Raw genomic sequence first — 20,119 nt, 5'->3', positions numbered from 1 at the left:
GACCCACGTGTGTAACAAAGGTTGACAATCATGTTGCCAGGATTTCTCCCAATCCGGGGGTGGGGAGAGACTTGCTAAATCCCCAGGAAGTGCTGCCCAACTGTCCTTGTGCGGCTTAACTGTTCTTTTTTGGCTGTGCTGGGTCTCGGGCTTTCTCTGGTTGAGAGCAGGGCTACTCTCTAGCTGTGCATAGAGCTGGTTGGCTTCTCTTGCTGCGGAGCGTGGGTTTCACGGTCTGCAGGCTCAGTGGCTGTGGCGGGCTTCTTGGGGCGGTCGGCTTCTCTTGCTGTGGAGTGCGGGTTTTAGGGTCTGCAGGCTCAGTGGCTGTGGCGGCCGGGCTTAGCTGTCCCGAGGCTGGTGGAATCTTCCCACCCGTGTCCCCTGCATTGATTGGCAGGCGCACTCTTTACCACTGGACCACCAGGGAAGTCCAACTTGTGTGGCTTAACTCTTGTATCTGGATCTCCCCATTTGAAAGCAGACAATACTTGGGATTCAACACTCACGTTATGCAAAAAAAAAAGACCTCCTTCAGATCCGATACAGTAGCAAGTAGAGTGCCTGACTCAGGGATTGTTTATTGTTGCTGTTTCAGCGGCTAAGTCGTGTCTGACTCTTTGTGACCCCATGGATGGCAGCCCACCAGACTCCTCTGCCCATGGGATTTCCCAGGCAAGAATACTGGAGTGGGTTGCCGTGCCCTCCTTCAGGGGATCTTCCCGACCCAGGGATCGAACCTGTATCATTGAGGCAGATTCTTTACTGCTGAGCCACTAGGGAAGCCCATATTCACCCAAAAGCGTCTTCCAGACCCCAATCCCCCCAAACCAAACCATCTCTTTGCTGCAAAAAAAAAAACTAAGCAAGCAAGGTCTCAGCACCCGCTAAGAAGGTCCGCGGCAGTCCTGGAGCAAAGGGTCCAGGCCAGTGCCCAGACTCGGCCATGGCCTCTCGGTACCGGCCTCGGACGAGCCTCAGCAGAAGGTCCATCTGGACTCACCTCTCCGCTGGCCTCATTAGTTCCCTGGAAGCTGAGCTGCTGAGTTTTGCCGCAGCGAGGAGAACCAGCCAGAGCCGCCTCCCCGAAGGCCAGGGCCAGGGTGCTTGCACGACGAAGGAGCAGCACAGTCCTGGCGTGGGGCACGTGGGGCTGGCCGTGGGGGACGGGCAGGCGCAGCTGAAGGGTGTGGTGGGGAGGTCCCAGCTGGGCTTAACCAGCTCAGCTCAAACTAGACGCAGCTGACTCCAGACGCCTAGAAAACAACTCGGGCAAGCTCCTTGTTCAGGCTCCATGGCACCTGGAGGACTCGCACGTCTTAAGCCCACGTGGCTCCGTGTTGGCTGGTGGGACGAACTTGGCTGACTACCTGTGGGCTCAGGTCTCCATCCCGACTCAAGGGTGACAGATATTTCAGTATCGGGTGAAATGCCGACCATTGGCCAAGACTGATTTTTACCCTGTTAATAAACTATCTTTGGGCTTCCCTGCTGGCTCGGCAGTAAAGAATCCGCCTGCCAATGCAGGAGATGCCGATGCAGGGATCACAGGTTCAATCCCCGATCCAGGAAGATCCCACATGCCGTGGAGCAAGTAAGCGCGTGCACCACGAGCCCCGAGCCTGCGCCCTGAGCCTGCGCTTCTCAGCAGGAGACGCCAGGGCAGCGACAGGCAGGTGGAGAAGACCCGGGCAGCAGCCCCCACCGCCAGGAATAGAGAGAGACACTTCCGGAAACGCACGGGAACCTACAATTGTCTCCATAAAATGTAAATGATAAATAGGTCAACAAACTACCTCTATGAGCCTAGTTTGCTAAGTCTCTGGAAAACCGCTGCCGAATGCTGAACTGAGCAAACCCCTCGGCAGCCCCAGAAATGGCTGCGGGTTTGTTTCCTTGTGGAGATGCAGCTGGACTGTGAATAGGTTTTCAATCACCCCATCGTCTTTGTGTTTCTGGGATAAACCCCGTTCGGCAGCGGTGCGCTAACGTTTAGGGTGTGTGGACTGGGGGTGCCGCCAGCCGGGCTGCCCAGCGGTGAGCCCCAGACATCACTCTGGCTTCTCGGGGAAACAAGCGCTGAGACCGGCTTTGGTCGTGCTCCAGAGTGGGAGGGGCCTGAGCTCAGCTTCGCCTGCAGGGCCGGTCTCCTGCTCACTCAAAAACAGAACAAGAAATGAAGAATGAAGTGGGGTGGGGGCCAGGACGGAACCCATGAGGACCCCCTGATATACGCACCGGATTTCTAGGTGATGAGTCCTGTTCTGAAGTATTAAAATGACAGACACGTTACTTCTGTAATCGGCAGAAAAAGCAATTTCCACCTTGAGTGATAAACTGCAGGGCCATAGGTTTTCCCACGGCTCGGGAGTGACACTCTCCTTCCTTCGTATCCAGAGCCAGGAGTGACAGACGGTGGGAGCAGGAGGGCAGCAGCCAGGCCGCCTCCACGCGCCCCTTGATGGTTTGGTGGAGGGTGCCACAGGCAGACCGGAAGGTGACAGGCGGGCAGCGGGCCTGTCCCGGGGAGTGGCGGGCCCCTCCCTGAGCCTGAGATGAGCCACGGCATCTGGGTGCTAGTCAGGGTCAGAGCAAGGCGATAAGAAGCCTGCGTTCAGGCTGGGAGTGGGGAGTTGGGGCCAGGGCGCTGGTTAAGGGAGATGCGTTACACCAGATGTGAAGAGAAGGGGTGATGATCCCCCGACTTTCTCTAGTGAACAGTCCAATGTGGCCTAGTTTTCAACCGAGAAAGGATGAATGGCATCTTGTGGTGCACTGCTGTGACCTGAACCGGTGTCGGGTAAGGCCTGGTCCCAACAGCCACAGTGGCCCCAGCAGGCGGTGACCCACTGGCCGGAGTTCTGTTGTCACTATTGCCCTGATACCTTCCACAGAGTCCTCATTCCTGCAGCCGCCAGCCTCCACTCACAGCCGCATCCGTGTCATACAGTACTTATGATAAAATACAGAAAGCTGTGACGTCACTTTGCCGACAAAGCTCTGTATAGTCAAAGCTCCGGTTTTCCAGTGGTCATGTATGGATGTGAGAGTTGGACCACAAAGAAGACTGACCACCAAAGAATGGATGCTTTTGAACTGTGGTGTTGGAGAAGACTCTTGAGAGTCCCTTGGACTGCAAGGAGATCAAACCAGCCCATTCTAAAGGAGATCAGTCCTGGGTGTTCATTAGAAGGACTGATGCTGAAGCTGAAGATCCAATATTTTGGCCATCTGATGCGAAGAGCCAACTCATTGGAAAAGACTCTGATGTTGGGAAAGATTGAGGACAGGAGGAGAAGGGGATGAAAGGGGATGAAATGGTTGGATGGCATCACCGACTCGATGGACATGAGTTTGAGCAAGCTCTGGGAGTTGGTGATGGACAGGGAGGCCAGCGTACTGCAGTCCATGGGGTTGCAAAGAGTCAGACACAACTGAGCAACTCAAACAGCAACAGATAACATCAATTTTACAGGTTTTTTTTTCTTCTTCTATTTTTTCTACGTGGCTCGCAGGATCTTAGTTCCCTCACCAGGGATCACGATGGAACTGCCTCCCCTGCATTGCATGGCGGATTCTTAACCACTGGACCACCAGGGATTTTTTAAGCTACAAAAATTCCGCATTTGATTGCAAGGGGCGACGCACTCCCTGCCTATGCCGGCGGTACCTGGAGGGCAGAGTGGGTGGACACCCCGGGGCACGCGGCGGGCGCGGCCTCCGCCTGTGCGGGTGGACACGGTCTCCAGGAGGTCTCTGGGGAGGTAACCATAGCAGCGGCTGTGCAGGCCCCGCCCCCGGCCCGGCTGGGCTCGGGCCCCGCCCCCGCCTCAGGCCCCGCCCCAGGTGCTGCCGAGGTCCCCCCGCTAGATGGCGACACCGCCTCGCGGGCGCGCGTCCGGGCGCGGATCCCGCCCTCGCGCGCGCGCCCACCGATCCGCGGGCTGCAGGGCACCTCCTCCGAGAGCCCCCTACCCGGTCCCAGCCCCCAGCCCCCCGCCCCCGGGAAGGCGCGTCAGACGAGGAGACGCCGCGCCCTCCTCCGGGAGGTGCGCGAAGGACACGCGAGCAACCAAAGCGAGCGCCTGAACGCGCGGGCAGGGGCGCAGCGAGCGCCTGGGGCCCGGAGCCGGTCTAGCTCGGCGACCTTCCGGAAAAGGCGCGACTGTGGGGTCAGGGTTAGGGTTAGGGTTAATCCCGGGGAGACAGGCAGGGCTGAAGAGCGGGAGAAGGAAGGGTTTTAGGGCCCTGGACCGTGTTACAGCGGTGGACACGGGTCATCGCTCATTTGCCCATAGCGTATACATCAGTGACCCCGATGGGAACCACGGGCTCTGCGGGATGCTGGCCCGTCGCTACAGGCCCACCAGTGGTAACAAATGTCCCGCTTGGGGGGACGATTTTGATAGTCAGGGTCAAGGGGGAGGAGGTATATGGGAACTCTCTGTCCCTTCTGCTTAATTTTGCTGTGAACCTAAAACTGCTCTAAAAAAATAAAAACTATTTTTTTAGAAAAGTAATTCAAGGTGAGGAGGAAAAAAACTCTGAAAAATGGGTCATGGGAATATGAAGTGGGTTCTGGCTCAATGAAAACTGTAGGATGAAGGCCAAGCTTTGTTTTTCTGTTAAAGCAGGTTCTACCAAGCAGCTTTGACTTCGCAACACGTGCAGCAGGACTCTGGGGTTAACCCAGCAGGGGCCGCTCTTGCCCGTGCACCCCCAAAGTCCTGACCCAACCCAGCCATGTGTTTCCAAGGCTCCCAGACCACCAGCTGCCTCAGGTCCAGTATTCAGCCCAGGTCACAGCTCACCCGGTGAGGCCCTGACCTCCTGACTTCCTTTTCTTTTTCTTTTTTTTGGTGTGGTAAAAGACACACAGCAGGGACTTCACCATCCTAACCCTTTTTAAGTGCATAGCTCAGTAATATTAAGTACACTGCCATGGTTGTGTAGCGGTCAGCACCAGCCATCCTGATAACCCTTCCATCTTGTAAAACCAAAACTCCGTCCCCACGAAAGGCTAAGTGCCCATCCCCCCCTCCCCCAGCCCCTGGCCGCCCCCCCCCTTTCTGTCCCTCTTCGAATCTATTGTAAATACCTCACGTAAGCGGAAGTATATAGTATGTGTTCTTTTGTGATGAGCTGATTTCATTTTCATTTAGCGTGATGCCTTCAGAGTTCACCCTTGTATTATGTGTCAGAATTTCTTTCCTTTTTAAGACTGAGTAATATCCCATTGCATGAATGGACCTTCCTTTGCTATCCATTCATCTGTCGATGGACACGTGGGTCGTTTCAGCATCTTCACTAATGTGAAACTAACCTCTTGACTGACCCAGGTGACTCGGCCCTGTAGCTGGACTCATCCGCCGATGCCCTCACTCACCACGACTGTCCCCATGAGGACCCAGGGTACCTGCCCCACTGGACCCATCGATGTCTCCTCCACCCAGACTCTCTCTTGCAAACCCACACGCCCTCCTGCTTGTCCTCCAAGGGGGCCGCAACCTCTGCAGACACCCTCGCCTGTCTCTCAGACCTCTGCTCTCCTAACCCCACCCGCCAGCTTCACTGCCCTCTTGGGGGGCCCTGCATTCTGTGAGCCCCCCCAAAGGGACCGACCGCTGGGTGTGTTAGGGGCGCCCCTGCCCGTGTCATAGCCTCTCTGTGGCCTTAAGGAGACCTTGGCACCCACGTGGCTTTTTCCATCTGTGGCCACCTCAAACCATCTTCCTAGCAGCTACCAGCTCAATAGATTTAAGCTCAAAACAGACACACAGACAAACAGGCAAAATGGACAGACCATGAAACCAAAAGAAGCAGACACCGGAAATCGAGTCCTCCAAAAAGATCAAATTCTTCCTGTGCTCCCAACAGACGAGGCCCTGGCGCACAGGCCCCGGGGGCTCCCTGGGGCTAACATTAGCTCCCAGGTGCTACCCGGAGGAGTGACCGGGACCCAAAGACAAGGGTCGGGGCTGCAGGACCGCATGGGGAGATGTACTAGACAGTCGGCGAGTGGTTTTATTCCCGCGATGGCGGCAGGAGGAACATTTGCTAACAAGGAATGTCGACCAGGAGAGGTAGCAGCTGGCATTTTCTAGAGCTGGGTGATTGAGGGAGTTGCGAGAACGGACGAGGGGTCTGGCGCGTGCCAGGACAACTTGGCCTTTCAGGATCGGGCTCTGGGCCGATCGCAGTGGGGTGCGACCTTCGACACAGATAAATTCAGCAGTATCGTCCTGTGTCCACCTCCTGGCGTGTAGTGGGCTGAGCGCTTTGGGTACTCCTGTGCGCCTGCGGGGTGTGTGTGTGTGCGTGTGTGCGTGTGTTGCAGGGTCTGTGTCTCTCCCAACACTTCTCTGAGCTGGGGGCTGTTGCGTGCCGCACGCCCGTGCCGCCTCCGTGTCCCGCGCCTGGTGGCACCGCTCAGTCTCTCTGCTGGTCTGGTGGGTAGGTGCAGGTGCGTTTCAGTGCATGTGTCTGTGTGAACGTGTGTGTACACTCGTGTGTGCACGCATGTGCGTGTGTAGCTCAGCCTCCGTGTGGCGTGTGCTCCGGCTAAGGCCTTCTCCAGTCCCACATTCCTCCCGCTCCTTTGTGCTCTGTGCTACAGAAAATATTTGCGTTTCCACGACTCATAATTTTTCCTCCTCAATCGCTACCAGATGTGGGTCCTGTGGTCCCCGTCCCCATGGCAACGGAGGTTCCAGCAGCCGCGGTTCCCTTTTGTGGCGCCTGCCTGCAGGCCCGTGAGGGGGGAGTGGGTGTCGGGCTGGGGGGAGCGGTTCCCGGCAGCTCCCTCCCCAGGCTGCTACCTAGGCCGTCCTGGGGGCTTCCTGGCCCGGGTGCCCCAGGCCACAGCATCTGCCCCCAGGGCGCCCGGTGGCAGGGCTGCTGCAGGAAGCGCTAGAGGCGCCCCTGCTCCATGAGGCGCCGACACAGAGGGGCTCCTGAAATTCAGGGTCTCCGATGCCCAGAGGCTCCGGGGCAGGCCTGGTGGATGTGAGATATGGGGCCCAAGCCCTCTGGTCGCCTCACACCGTGCTGATCCAGGCCAGGGAGTGTTTTATCTGCTGGAGCAGGGGTTGGGGGGTTGGGGAACAACAGGGTGGGCACAGTGAGTGGGGGTGCCCAGCCACTGCTGCCCGACCCACCGCCCTGCCCTCCACCATCCTCCTTGGTCAGTGCCCTGCCCTCGCCGGGCCTCTGCCCCTTCTAGCCAACATTAAGGCTGTGTTCTTCGCCTGGCAGCCAGCATGGCCTGGTGCCGAAAGGAAGGGATGAGGCTGTGGCCAGGCGCGGGGCCATGGCTGGGAGGGTGCCCGGCTGGCTCGAGGGAAGCCACATGCCCAGGGACCGGGAGCCCGCCTTCCACGTGCGGCCCGACCAGGCCAGAGGCGGGGACCACGGCCACAGGAGCCACGCCAGATATCCACCCGTACCATGAGGCGTCTCCACTCAGCTGGCTCGGCCCCTGCACAGGTCACCGACGTGGACCTCCAGGTGGCATCCGGCCAGAGGACCCGAGACTCGCTGGGGGACACCTGAGCCGCCAGCACTGGGCGCACTCCGGCCGGTCCAGGGTCCGCAGGACGGGTGTGGGGAGCTGATGGGCGCGTCTTGGCCGAATCTCCTGACAGAAAGAGCTGGCAGCGGGGGGTGAGGAAGAGGCCTGCCAGGCAGAGGCGGGCGATGGAGGAGCCCAGGTGGGCGGGGCCAGCGCACACCTAGAGAGGTGAGGTTCTGGAGCTCAGGAAGGTCACTTGCAAGGCCCTCCTGAGGGCCACAAGCCCTGAAGACACGGAATACGGGGCCGCAGAAAGAAGGGCAGGCCAGAGAGGGGCCCAGCCGGGGCCAGGCAGTGGGGAGCTGCCTCCAGGCTGCTGCCCCTTCCCCCCAGCTCCCGCGTGCTGCCCCCTCCCCCCAGCTCCCGCGGCCAGCAAGGCTGGCGGCTGAGCCTTTCCGGCTGAGGACAGGGAGCCCATTGAGACGGACAGCGGGGCTCTGTGCACTGCCAGACGTGGCCCAGCTGGAGGCTGTGCCCCTGGCCTGCTGCCCCCTGGCCCCAGCCTCTGACCCGCCCCAGACACACCAAAGAGCTCGGGGCCCCAAGCGTACAGCAGTGGCCGGTGGGGAAGGTGCAGGGCAGGGGTAGCCACACACCAGCTCCTTCCTCGTAACCACCCTATCTGTTCCTGCCCGCCTGCCCGGCACCACCAGCAAGGGGGTGGGCTGAGTGGGTGCCCAACACATTGGATAAAAAGATCAAGGCTGGGCAGACGGACAGGACGCACTTCCCACGTGGTCCTGGGGGACCACACCTGTGCTCCCAGATGCCACTTGGGTCACGGGGTGCCAGGTCTCTTGGGGTGAAGTCCTTGTCAGAGGCCCAGCAGAGAGGAAGCAGGCAGACCATGGTGGGGGGGGAGGCACTTTATTCGGAAAGCTTTGGCCGAGCCCCTGCCAAGAGGAGCCCATCCTGGGGCCCCCGGGGGTGGGGGGTGGGAGCAGCCCTGCCGGGGGCCTATAAATACATCTCCTCAGGCCACTGGAGTCGCCCCTCGGATTCCCAGGCATGTGGGGTGCTGGGAGGCCATCAAAACCAGCTCGACAGCGGAGGGGGCTGGGAAGGACTGGTGGGGGACAGCCAAGCCCCCTGAGGAGCAGAGACCAGCCCTCCTCCCCAGGCTCCTATCAACCAGAGGCCCTGGGGCTCAGCCAGTGGAAGGAGCCTCTGGCCAGGGTCACAGGGAGGGAGCCTGCAGCCAGAGGCGCCAGGCCTTGACCGGAGAGGCATCCAGGGTGGAAGTGCTTCTGGCCCCAGCCAGTGAGAAGGCGGCCCAGCCAAGGCACTCTGGGCCAGTGGGAGGTGTTCTCTAGACAGAGCCCTCCTGCCCCTGGCCTTGGAGAGCCCGGCGGGCAGACAGGAGCCCTCCCCAGGGAGGCCGTGGGAAGGGAGGGGTCAGCGAAGCGCCTGTCAGGCCTCAGCCACCGGGATGTGGCTTCCTGCCGCAGCGAGCACGGTCCTGTCCAGGAGGGCCGCAGGGCCTGAACCAGCGAGACGCAGCCTCCCGCCCGGCGGCTCCAGACTGGGGCCCCCGCGGGAGACGCGGGGGCGCGAGGCGCGGGGTGCCAAGCAGCGCTGCTAAGCGGGGAAGTTGCAGGCCCATGGGGCGCCTTTACTACAGCGTGGGCGCGCCCGCCCTGCCCGGCTCGCCCGCCAGCTCCCGGCTCTTCTTGCGGGGCGGCTTCTGGATGGGGGTTTTCTTTCGAGGGGTGTCGGATCCGGGCGTGCCGGCTGCCGCCTTTTCGGGCCCCAGGGCCTCGGGCGCGGGGGGCGCGCGGGCCGGAGAGGAGGGAGGCGCGGAGCGCTTGGCCTTTTGCGGAGGCGCCGGCTTCTCTCGGGGGCCCTGCATGCCCGGGGGCCCCTCGGCGCGGCCCAGGCTGCGAGTCTTGTCGCGCAGCTCGGCGGCCAGCATGGAGGCGGCCTCGGGCGCGCTGCGCGGGGGCCCGCCAGAGTCCGTGGGCTCTGGGAGGCCCGGGCCTCGGCCCCGAGCCCGAGCCCGAGGCGGGGAGGGTGCCCCGAGGGCCGGCCCCTCCTCCGCCAGCCCGGGGGGCCGCGCCGACGTGTCGCTGGGCGTCCGTTTCCTCTTGCTGGGGCTGGGAGCGGCCTCGGGGCCCGCGGGTGGAGGCGAGGGCGCAGGGGCGGCGGCGGCGGCGGCGGCGGCCCCGGCACCCTGCTTGCCATGGATCCAGGACACCTTGGGTTTGGTGGCGGGGTCGGGTGGTGGCGGCTTCCGACGCTCGGGCGATGGCGAAAGCGACAGGCCTCGGGCCTCGTCTCGGACCCGGGCCGGCCGGGCCTCGCGCCGGGCCACGCGCGCATACAGCGCCCCTCCGGGCCCGTCGCCGCTGGACGCCGATCGCTCGCTGTCGGAGGACGGGGGGAGGGGCGCCGCCTCCTCCGCGGGCGTGGTCACCGGCGCCGCGGCTGGGGCCTCCGAATCCCGGCTCTCGGCAGCCGCCTCTGACCAGGGAAGAGCGGGCCGGTCACCGCCCGCGGGAAAAGCTTGGCCCTCCAGCTTCCAGGCGCAAGCCACCGCCGGCGCCCCCCTCCCGTCCTCTTCCCGCCCTGCTGGTGCTCACGAGTCCTGGCATCCAGACGGGCCTGGCATGCTCCCCGCGCTGACCGCAGACTTGGAGCCCCTGGGCAAGACAAGGGGCTCCTTCCTGGGCCACCGCCCCTCGGCCTCGAACCTCTCCCGCACCCCATTCCTGGCCTCGGGGCCACCATGACCACATCTGACCCTCTATTCCTTATCCTTCCTTAAGAGCAATCAAGACTCAGGCTCACCTGGTCACCTGCCCAGAGTCATTCATGGGGACAGTAGCAGGAGGAGAGGGGCCAGAAGCCCAGAGAGTGAGCCTGCTTCCTGACCTTTGTGAGTCAAGGCTTCCCGTCAAAGTGTGCCTCCAGACCCTGAAGACTCCCTTTCCTGTCTCCTCTTGCCAGCTCCTCCCCCAGCCCAGAAACTTCTCTCTGCCTGGTGTCCCCAGCTGTGAACCCAGCCCTGGCTACCTCCCCAGACCCCCAGCCGAGTCTGGTGCTGGGCAGCCTTAGCTGTATGTCCCCCACCCCCAGCTAACAGCATCACCTGCCCTTCCGCCCTGTCCCTCCGAGCAGAGATCTTTTCAGCGAGAACCCTTTGCTGGGTCAGAGCGAGAGGGGTCCTCACCCCAAGGAGACGAACTCACCCTCATGGGGTACGCAGTACACGGGGCCTTCGTCCGTGGTATCGAAGGAGGAGAAGGAGGCCCGGGAGGACCATGATGGTGAGGGCTGCTCCAGCCCCGAGGGCGGCTCCAGGAAGCTGCAGTTGAGCGTGTTGTCCAGGTCGTGATGGGCCACTGGGGAGGAGGGAGGCACAGCTGTCAGGGGCCCTGCCTTGCCCCAGCCGGGGCCCTCACCAGCCCTCCTGCCACAGTGAGGTAGGGACCCAACCAGCCGTACCCCCAAGACTCTAAGCAGGACAGGCAACTCAACAGGCCTCTCCCAGCAGCCAGGGAGCTGACCGAGGTCAGGCCGAAAGTTACGAAGAGAGGGAGCACCTGGCTGGGAGACACCATCAGGCCCCCCAGGCCATGCTTCAGATCCCGCCCTGCGGCAGTTTCTGAGAGCAAATGCGCAGTGGAGAGGCCACCCTTTGGCTCAGCCCACCTCAGCAGGCTGCCACCCCCAGGCACAGCCTCCACAGATGTAGACCCTGCCAACAGGGAATCCCAGAGGCTGGCCAGCCTGTCCCCCTTGCACAAACAGGAGGTGGGCTCCAGCCCCTACACCGTGTCCATAGACCCCGCCATGCTGAGTGGGCCCAGCGTGGCTTTTCTCAGCTGTCTCCACCTTTACCTCCCAGGAGACTTCATCACCTCGTCCCCTTCATCTTTGGAAACAAGTGGGAAAGACACAGAGAGCTTCCACCCCGGTGTGAATCAGTGCAGACAGAGAAGAGAAAACGGCATGCCCTGCAACCCAGAAGCTGACCCGTCCTGACAGCGGTGGGGGCCCAGGGGTCAGCCTGCCCCCTTTCCAGGGAAGACCCTGGGCACTGCCAGAAGTCTGGGCCGGGGACGGGGGCTTCTTGCGGCAGGGCATTCCCACGCACAGGTCCCGCGTCCACCTGCGGTTCCGCACCAGAACAGACGGTGCGTTCACTCCCGCAGACTGCTGGGCGACGGGACGTCCAGGCCACCATCCCTGCCTTCCTCCCAGGCTCCCCCGTATCCGCGAGCCCTCTTTCCTCGCCCTGGGCGCACCTCCCCTCGCCCCTCCCATGGACAATCAAGGCCCCGCCATTCCTATACTGACCCGGTCACGCCCACTTCCCGCAGCCGCCTGCGTCGGGAGTGTTCCCCGGTCATCCTTACCTACGACCTTGGGCAGCTTCTGCCTGCGGAGCGGGATCCGGGGTAGCTTCATGCTAATACGACTGAAGCGTCCGCACAGGCGCTGCGGCGCCTTCTTCCTCCCCAGCGAGAGCTCCCTGCGGGGGCGGGGCCTCAGCGAAGGGGGCGGGACCGTGCCTTGGCCGGAGGGGCGGGGCAATTCAGCGGGTGCCCACCCATGGGGCGGGGCCGGCGGCGGGGCCTACAGTGGACGCGGGGAAAGGGGCGGGGCCACCGGGCGGGGCGGGGCGGGGCGGCAAGCGGGGCCTGAGCTAACCCGGGCCGGGGCCCACAGTGAACGCGGCCCCTCGGGGCGGGGCCTGAGCGAAGGGGCGGGGCCGGGAAAGGCGCACCTAGCCGCAGACCCAGCGCGACGCGCGCCAGGCTAGGGCCCGGCCGCGAAGCCTCACCCGCGCGCTGGGTCCTTGCCGCGGCAGGCGCAGCAGCAGCCGAGCAGCGAGAGCAGCAGGCCGAGGAGCAGGGCGAGCAGCGCCCCGGCGCCCATCACGCCCTTGCGCTGATTGGTCTCTGTGGGGAGCGCCCGATCAGAGCGGCGGCCAGCGACCGCCGCGCCCCCGCCCGGTGGCCCCTACCCACTCACCCAGGCGGCAGGCACCGGTAACCGGGTCGCACGAGTCTTCGTGGCAGCTGCAGGCCTGGGCGCAGTCCACGCCGTGGAGCCCGGGCGGGCATGTCAGGTTACAGCTGCGGGAGCGCGAGGTCAGGGAGGCGGGCGGGGTCTGGGGGCGCCGCCGAGCTGCTGTCCGAGACGCCTCCAGCGCTCGACCCCGCGGCCGGCCAGCCCCGCGTTCCCTGGCTCCACTCTCTAGGGACTGCGGCCAACCCCACCTCCAGCACGTCCTGGGCGATCAGTGTTTTGGAAATGCATAGGTGCACTCCAGCGCCGGGGAGTCTGGGGGCCCGGCCGAGATCACTGGCCGCGGTGCCCACTTCGGGGGCTGACTCTTCTGTACAGGGAAGAGAGGCTGCCGGACCAGACCCGTGGGTGTACGTGGAGGTCCCTGCTCACTTCATATCATCAGCTCAGGGGAGCCCACTGACCACAGGCTGACCTGGCCGCCAGATCCGGCTTGAACGCCGGCTCCACACCAGGGCAGGAAACTGCCCCCCAAGAGCCCCTGGTCGCTCCCTAGCTGGCTGAGGGCCAAGCCTGGGTCCCACCTGGTCGCCAATACAGCAGCACCTGGGGTCTGGCTGGAGCCCTGTGCCGGATACTGACTCCTCAGACCTCTCGTCCCCGGGCACTCACTGGGGCCCATGGACGCCCGGGCTGCAGAGGCATCGTCCGGACTGGAAGTCGCAGTGGCCGCTCCCGCAGTCGGCACACACGAACGCGCAGTCCTCGCCGTATGTGCCATTGCTGCACTTGGTCTCACACCTCGGAACGCGGGGAGGGGGCGTCAGTGGAAGCAGGGCCAACGACCCTGAAGCCCACAGAGCCCAACGCGGAGGGCGGTCGGGGGAGGGGGGGCGGCGGGGGGCTGCGTGTCTGGGGCGCACGCAGGTCGCTCACCGGTCGCCGATCCAGCCCGCGTTGCAGCGCGTGCACTTGCCGGTCACGTGGTTGCAGGCGTGCCCGTCGCGACACGGCGGGCATCGGCGGCCGCAGCCCTCGCCGTAGAAGCCGGCGGCGCACGGCTGGTCGCATTTGGTGCCGTTCCAGCCGGGCTCGCACGTCAGGCAGCGGCCCTCGGCCACGGTGCACGGCTGCTGACCCTTGCACTGGCCGCATCTGGGGAAGGGACGGGAGGCTAGGCGGGGCCCGGGCCGGCTCACTCCCGCCCCCTCGGCGGCCTGTCCCTCCCTCCCCTCCCTGGGCGGGGCCCGCGCTTACCGGCGGCGGCAGCCCAGGCCGTAGAAGCCGGCGGGGCACGGCTCCCGGCAGTACTTGCCCCTGTAGCCGGGCTCGCACGCGCACGTGCCGTCCACCGGGTGGCAGCGGCCGCGGAAGCACTGGCAATAACGTTCGCAGCGCGCGCCGAACGTGCGCTCCCGGCACTGGCAGCGGCCGCTCTGCTGCTCGCACGGCGACGTGTTGCAGGCGCACTGATTGTTGCAGCTGCGGCCCCACCAGCCCGTGTGGCACAGGCACGCGCCCGTCTGCGGGTCGCAGCGCGACGTGGCGCTGCAGTAGCACGCGCTGGCGCACTGCGGGCCCCACCAGCCGGGCTCGCAGCGACACGCGCCGCTCCGCGGGTGGCACGCGCCGTGCTGGCACTGGCACGCATGCTCGCAGCGTGCGCCCCAGCGCCTCGCGTGACAGGTACACTGGCCCGTCACGTCCTCGCACTGCCCGTGCGGGTGGCAGACGCACAGCTCTTTGCAGTCGGGACCCCAGAACTGGCGCGGGCACTCTGCAGGAGTGGAGACCGGGGCAGGCCCAGGCGCTGGCGAGAGAGCCTGCCAGCTTCCCGCCCGGCGCCCCGCCCCCGAACCAGGCCCCGCCCACTCGCCGCTCCGCCTCCCGGCCAGGCCCCGCCCCTCTGGGACCCTGCCCGCCCCGCTCCGCTCTCACTGGTGTCGCAGTTGGCCCCGAAGTAGCCGTGGCGGCAGCGGCACTCGCCAGGTCGCACGCACACCTCGTTCTCCGAGCACGTGGAGTTGCCTTCGCACACAGCTGCGGACGAGACGGGCCGAGGTGTCCCCAGTCCAGCCGCCGCACTTGTCTCCTCCTCTCTGTGCACCCCCGCCCCCGAACCGGCCCCGATCCCAGGGTGACCCACTCACCGATCCCACACTCGTCCCCCTGCTGCCTCCAGCCGGCGCAGCACGTGAGCTCCTGGGAGCTGCAGGCAGAGAGACTGGCGCCTGAGTCTGAGCCCCTCGCGCTGGGACCCCCCCCCCCCAGCAATCCCCACCCTCCCCTCGGCAGGTGGTTATCGAAGGCGCTGCTATAGGTTCGGGGGACTCGAGTAAGTCACAAATTTCAGCCATCCAGAGCAAACCCTGGGAGGCGGCAGAGCGCAGACAACCCCCAAGAACTCCACAGTTCCCTCTACTTGGGGGTCTTGCCTCTCCTGATCTGTGCCCTCTTCCCCCATCCGCTGGGCCTGAGAAGAGACCCCAGGCGTCTGAGGAGGGGCAGTGGTGAGGTGGGGGTGGGGCAAAAGTCTCTGGGCCTCTAGGACTTGCTCCAGTGAGGTAGCCTAGGGCACCCCGGGGTGGGGCGGAGTCTGGCCCGATGGGTGTCAAGGGCTCAGACCCAGACAGTGCCAGGACTGGCTGGGTCAGGCAGCACATCAGGATGCCCTGTTGGGGCTGAGACAGGCAGCCTCTGAGCGAGGTGGACTTGGTGAGGGGTCTGCTCGGGCAGGGGACACCCAGGGAGTCTGTCCAGGTGAGGAAAGTGCAAGTGAGGGCTGCAGAGCACCAGGGCGAGACTCGGGCTAGAGGAAGGCCACACTGGAATGTCCTCTCTGTGCAATTTCATGAAACCTCAACTTGATTTGGCTTTTCCAAGGAACAGTAGGAGATAAGAACTTCCTAAGTGCCCCATGTTGGGGTGGTGCAGCCTCCGAGCCCTGGCATGATAGGGTGGGCAGACACAGAGGTTCGGTGGCCCTGCCCAAGTGAAGCCATGGCCCCTGGCGAGGGTCATGAGGGCTGAGGTGGGGTGTGCCCACACTGCGGGCAAAGGAGGTCGAGAAGGGACAGACACTCAGAATGCAGGTCTGTGGAGTCTCAGATCCTAAAGTCACACGGCCTCCGTCCAACCTGAGAGCAAAGGAGAGGGTCTTGGGGAGGATGGGAACCCAGAACTGGCCATGTGTTGGTGGAGGATGTGGGAGGGGCCTGATGGCCCTGGTGGGTGGGGTGTCAGGGAAAGGAAAGTTGAGCTGCCCCTTAGCAGGCCCCTCAGAAGATGCCCTCCATGTTCCCAGCTTGAGATGATCACTAAACCCCAGGTGGCACCCAGGACCCCAAGGGAATCCCCTCTCCCGGAAAGGGCTGGATTCTCCTTTGGGCCAAAGATATGGGACCTGGGGAACAAGACCCATAAAACCCCAAACTTCAAGGAATGGGCCAGCTTATTTTCCACAAATGAAACTGGAAACCAGAGACAGGAACACTCAGCAGGGCTGGCTTTTCCTGACTCCCAGCGTCCCCACCCACCCAGCCCAGCCCTGCCCTGGGGCTCCAAGGAGCCCATCTGCGGGGAGACCCATCATCCCCTGCCTCTTCTGCCAGCCTGAGCCCAGGACACTGGATGGAGAGCCTCTGGAGCTGGTCCTTCTGCAGGCGACCCCACCAGAATGGCCTGCTGGGACAGCCTGGGAATACTGCCCACCTTCCGTCCCGGATGGCCTGGCCTCCTCGCTCTGTGACCAGCTTGGGAGCCTGGCCTTAGGGCCACAGGAAGGTGCATCGGATGTCTGGGTCTACCACTTGTTGTGTGACCTTGGGCACAGAACTTAACCTCTCTGAGCACCAGCCGCTATATCTGTACAATGGGTCCCCATAGGTTTGGCAGGAGGATTAACAGAGTGAGATGTCTCCAGCTTTTGGCACCAAAAAAAAAAAAGTCACCCCCCCAAAAAAAAGAAGTCACCCAGGAAATTTCCTGGTAGCTCAGCTGGTAAAGAATTTGCCTGCCGTGCAGGAGACCCCGGCTCAATTCCTGGGTTGGGAAGATCCCCTGAAGGAGGGCATAGCATCCCACACTAGTATTCTTGCCCGGAGAATCCCATGGACAGAGGAGCCTGGCGGGCTGCAGTCCATGGGGTCACAAAGAGTCAGACACGACTGAGCAACTAAGCACAGCTCAAGAACTCACCCAAGGCTGCTGTGTGCACTTCAGCCCATGCTGAATAGGCTCCAGAAAGCTCCCCCAGGGTGGCTGGCACCCAGGCCCCACCCAACAGAGCTAAAAACCCCACCCGCTGGCGGGACAGAGCCCATGTAGAGGACGAGCCTGTGGGACCTCTCCTCCTAAGACGGGAGGCAGAAAAGGCTGGGATGGGCTAGCAGCCCGGCTGCCTCAGATCTAATGCAAGTCAGAGGTCAAGAGAGAGGGCCGGGGACAGGGCAGCTCTGATGCTCGGGCGGGACCCTGTTAGTCCAGGCCCCGCAGCAAGCAGGCGGTGCCCCGCCACAGAGCGCGGTCCCTGTATCTGGAGCTGTGCTGATTCAGACCTCGATCTTGAACCCACCCAAGTGCACTGCCCACTCACTGTGCCAGTGTCTGTCTGGCATAGTGTCTGTGCCAGTGCCCTCTGCCCCCACACCCCCTGGGACTCCACGACGGCCCGGCTCTCCTCCCACCCCGCTATGGGCACCCCCTCCTCTGCGCCCCCTGCTCTGTCCACTCTGGCTCCCTCATGAGGCTCCCCAAGTCCCAGCAAGACACCGGCAATGCCTTGGAGGCCTCCTCCGCGTAAGCCCCCACCCCAAGTTGACTCTATCTCAGGGTAAGGCCTGTCTTTCCAGGCTGAGAGGCTGGGACCCCGTGCCCTCCCAGAGACAATGCACAGAGAAACATCTGGCTAGACTTTCCAAAGTGGATCCAGGAGACAGGCCACTTGTCCCCTGCCCCCCCACCCCCCGCCACCTCATCCTGCCTGCTTCTCTCCCACCTTCTGTCCTCCTGCCCCAGGGTTTCCGGGGCCTCAGTCTTCTCAGGAGCAGGCAGAGCTCCGGTGGTCTCTCCTCCACCATCCCCGTCCAAGCCACCTGGGCCCCTTCCGCACTTCCAGCAGGCCCTCAGCAGGCAGGGCCTGCCCCCGACACCGCCGGGCTCTGCTCCGGGCTCCTCTCCCCCGGCCTCTCTCACTCATCACCTCCGGTTGGGTCTCCCCGCTGAATACCTCCTCCCTAGCTCTTGCCAGATGTCAGATGACTTGTGGTAAGTCTCCCCCCCACACACATGCACACACGCGCGCACACACACGCATGCACACACACATGCATGCGCACACATGGGACAGCTGTGCCCTGGCACTGCCAGGTCAGCACACAGAAAGTCTCTGGGGTTTTACTGACAGAGCTGCTCCCCTCCGTGGTCCTCCTGCCTCCAGGCAGAGGCAACAGCTAGTGGAGCTTTGAAAGGCCCAGCCTTGGGAAGGTCATGGAAGAGATGGTCCAGACCCTGGGGAGGGAGGCGGGGCCCCCAGTGGCGGTGGTTCCTGTTAACCAGCTCCACACGGGACCAGGGCCATCCCCTCTCCCTCCCCTTCACGAGGCGGGTGCACCCCCGACCCTATTTGTCAGGAGCAGAGTCCAGCCCGAAGACCTTAAGCGATGTGCCCGAGGCCACTCGGATGCGGAGGCCTGGGGATCTGAAACCCAGCCCAGGCTCCCGGCAACTGGAACGGGCCATCCAATGGGGAGGTCCGGGGAGGGGGAGCGCGGCCAGCTGGCCCTCGGGTCCCCCCGGTAAGGACCCCCACGGGGAAGGAGGGCTGAAGCGAGGCACAGGCCGGCGGCGATCGCGCCCTCCCCCCTCCAGGCAGCCCCGCCCGCCGCCGCCGCCGCATTCCTGGGGCCGGGGAGGCCCGGGAGGCCCGGGAGGCGGCGGCGGCGTCGATGTGAAGCAGATGGCGGGCCAGGCCGGCCCCCGCCCCGGAGGCGGGGCTGGCAGCGGGGAGGGGTCTGCGCGCCTCGGGATGCGAGCTCGGAAACCCCGCGCGGCCCCTCACAGCCCCTTGTCTGCGGCGACCGCCCTGCCCCCGGACGCGGCCTCCCTGGGCCCTGCGGCCCCGGGCGCCCCGACTGCCGGGGGCCGGTGGCCGCCTCTCCAGCCGCCTGCCCGGCGCCTCCCTCCCGCGCCAGAGCACCCGCACACGCCGGCTCCCCGCCCCCGCACGGAGATGCCCTTGACCTCGCAGTGGCCCCTGACAGGCCGACCGGGCCCCCCGACCCCGGCGCCACCCCCGGCTTCTGGCCCGCGCTCTTGGTCCTCCGTGCGCGGTCCTGGGCCCCGGTTCCCCGGCCCCCACAAGTCCTGTCCTCGCCCGGCCCACACGGGCTTCCCCAGCCGGCTCCTGGGGCACCCGCATCCTCCCTGGGTCCGCATCCTCCCGAGGCCGGCGCCCGCCCTTGTCCTGTTCCCGCTCCCGGCCCACTCTGAGCGCAGGCTCCTCGACGCCCTGCTCCGTGACCACCCTCTTCCCACCCACGTCCGCTCTTCCCAAGACGCCAATCTGTGCTTCCCACTAGCCTGAGACCTCCCCGGCTCCCCCCGCGCAGGGAGGAGGCCGCCGCGGGACTCTCGGCCTCCCTCCCTCCCGGCCCCGGCCACACTCTTCTGCCCGGGCCCTGGCACATGCCCTGCCACGGGCTCGGAATGCGCTTCCCGTCTTTTTACGGCCCTTCCAACCCGGCCCAAGGGTCCTTCTTTTCTGGGTGTGAAATCTCGGGCCCCGTGTGTCTGCCCTCCCGGCGCCCGCTGCCCTCCGCTCTCCTCTCTCCCGGGGTATCCTCGGACGCACCGTCGTGGCCCGGCGCCCGGGCTCGGCCTGGAGCGGAGCCGGCGTCGGGGAGGGCCGCACGAGGGGCCCGCGCGTTCGGCGCAGGGCAGTCCCCGGCGCCCCCTCCCCTGTCTCGGCCCCGGGCGTCCCCTCCGGCCCCCTCCCCCAGCCCGGCCGGCTCCTACCCGGGTGCGCGGCACACGTTGCGGCCGCGCGGGCTCAGCTCCTGGGGCGCCGCGGGGCCGGGCAGCAGCCAGAGCAGCAGCAGCAGCAGCGACGGCCCCCCGGCTCCCCGGCGCCGCGCCGGCCCGGCCCCCCGGGGCCCTGCGCCCTCCATGCGGCGCGGGGCAGGCGCGGGGCGGGCGCGGGCGCGGGTGCGGCCGCTGCGAGAGCGGCCGGAAGCGGAGTGCACGGCCGGGCGGGGGGCGGCAGGAGGGGCGCCGGGCCGGGCAGGAAATTCCACATCGGCTCCCTGATCCCGGGCCAGCCGCGGCCGGCCAGGCGGCAGCGCCCGCCCCGCGCGCCAGACCCCACCCTCCGGCCGCGCCACCGCCCCTCCGCGCGGCCCCCGCCCCCAGGCGGCCGCGCGCAAACTTGGGGCGAACTTGGAAGGGGCCTGCCGGCGGAATCCCCGGCCGCCGCGCCTTTCCCTCCCTCCCCAGACACCCACCCGAGAAGCGGCCCCTGCGCGCTCCCGACGAGGCCCGGCCCCGGGGCGGCGGGAAGAGGGTGGTCGCCAGGCGCTGCGC

The 20,119-nt window shown here is 64.9% G+C and overlaps 1 protein-coding gene across 1 annotated transcript; it reads right to left on the bottom strand.

The window, feature by feature from the left end:
* Positions 1-8,184: 8,184 nt before the first annotated feature.
* Positions 8,185-19,761, bottom strand: SCARF2 (scavenger receptor class F member 2). The gene is made up of 11 exons (XM_055550347.1): positions 19,556-19,761; positions 14,692-14,750; positions 14,480-14,581; positions 13,799-14,318; positions 13,478-13,696; positions 13,214-13,342; positions 12,545-12,648; positions 12,354-12,471; positions 11,926-12,041; positions 10,756-10,908; positions 8,185-10,027 (listed from the first exon to the last, which is right to left on the bottom strand). The coding sequence occupies exons 1-11, from the start codon at positions 19,705-19,707 to the stop codon at positions 9,183-9,185; spliced, it is 2,517 nt and encodes an 838-aa protein (XP_055406322.1). The 5' UTR covers positions 19,708-19,761; the 3' UTR covers positions 8,185-9,182.
* Between the last annotated feature and the right edge of the window lie 358 nt (positions 19,762-20,119).

Source organism: Bubalus kerabau, chromosome 16, assembly GCF_029407905.1.
Source record: "Bubalus kerabau isolate K-KA32 ecotype Philippines breed swamp buffalo chromosome 16, PCC_UOA_SB_1v2, whole genome shotgun sequence".
NCBI classification, from domain to species: Eukaryota; Metazoa; Chordata; class Mammalia; order Artiodactyla; family Bovidae; genus Bubalus; species Bubalus kerabau.
Note: the sequence above shows the minus strand (reverse complement) of the source record. Positions and strands in the feature narration are given on the sequence as shown.

What these genes read in the sequence shown, in the direction of transcription:
- SCARF2 (XM_055550347.1), bottom strand. Translation starts at nt 19,707, where the DNA reads ATGGAGGGCGCAGGGCCCCGGGGGGCCGGGCCGGCGCGGCGCCGGGGA. An exon ending in GCGGGCTGGATCGGCGACCG is followed by an intron (nt 13,343 to 13,477) that starts GTGAGCGACCTG and finishes CCGCGTTCCGAG; the next exon opens with GTGTGAGACCAAGTGCAGCA. An exon ending in TACCGGTGCCTGCCGCCTGG is followed by an intron (nt 12,472 to 12,544) that starts GTGAGTGGGTAG and finishes CGCTCCCCACAG; the next exon opens with AGACCAATCAGCGCAAGGGC.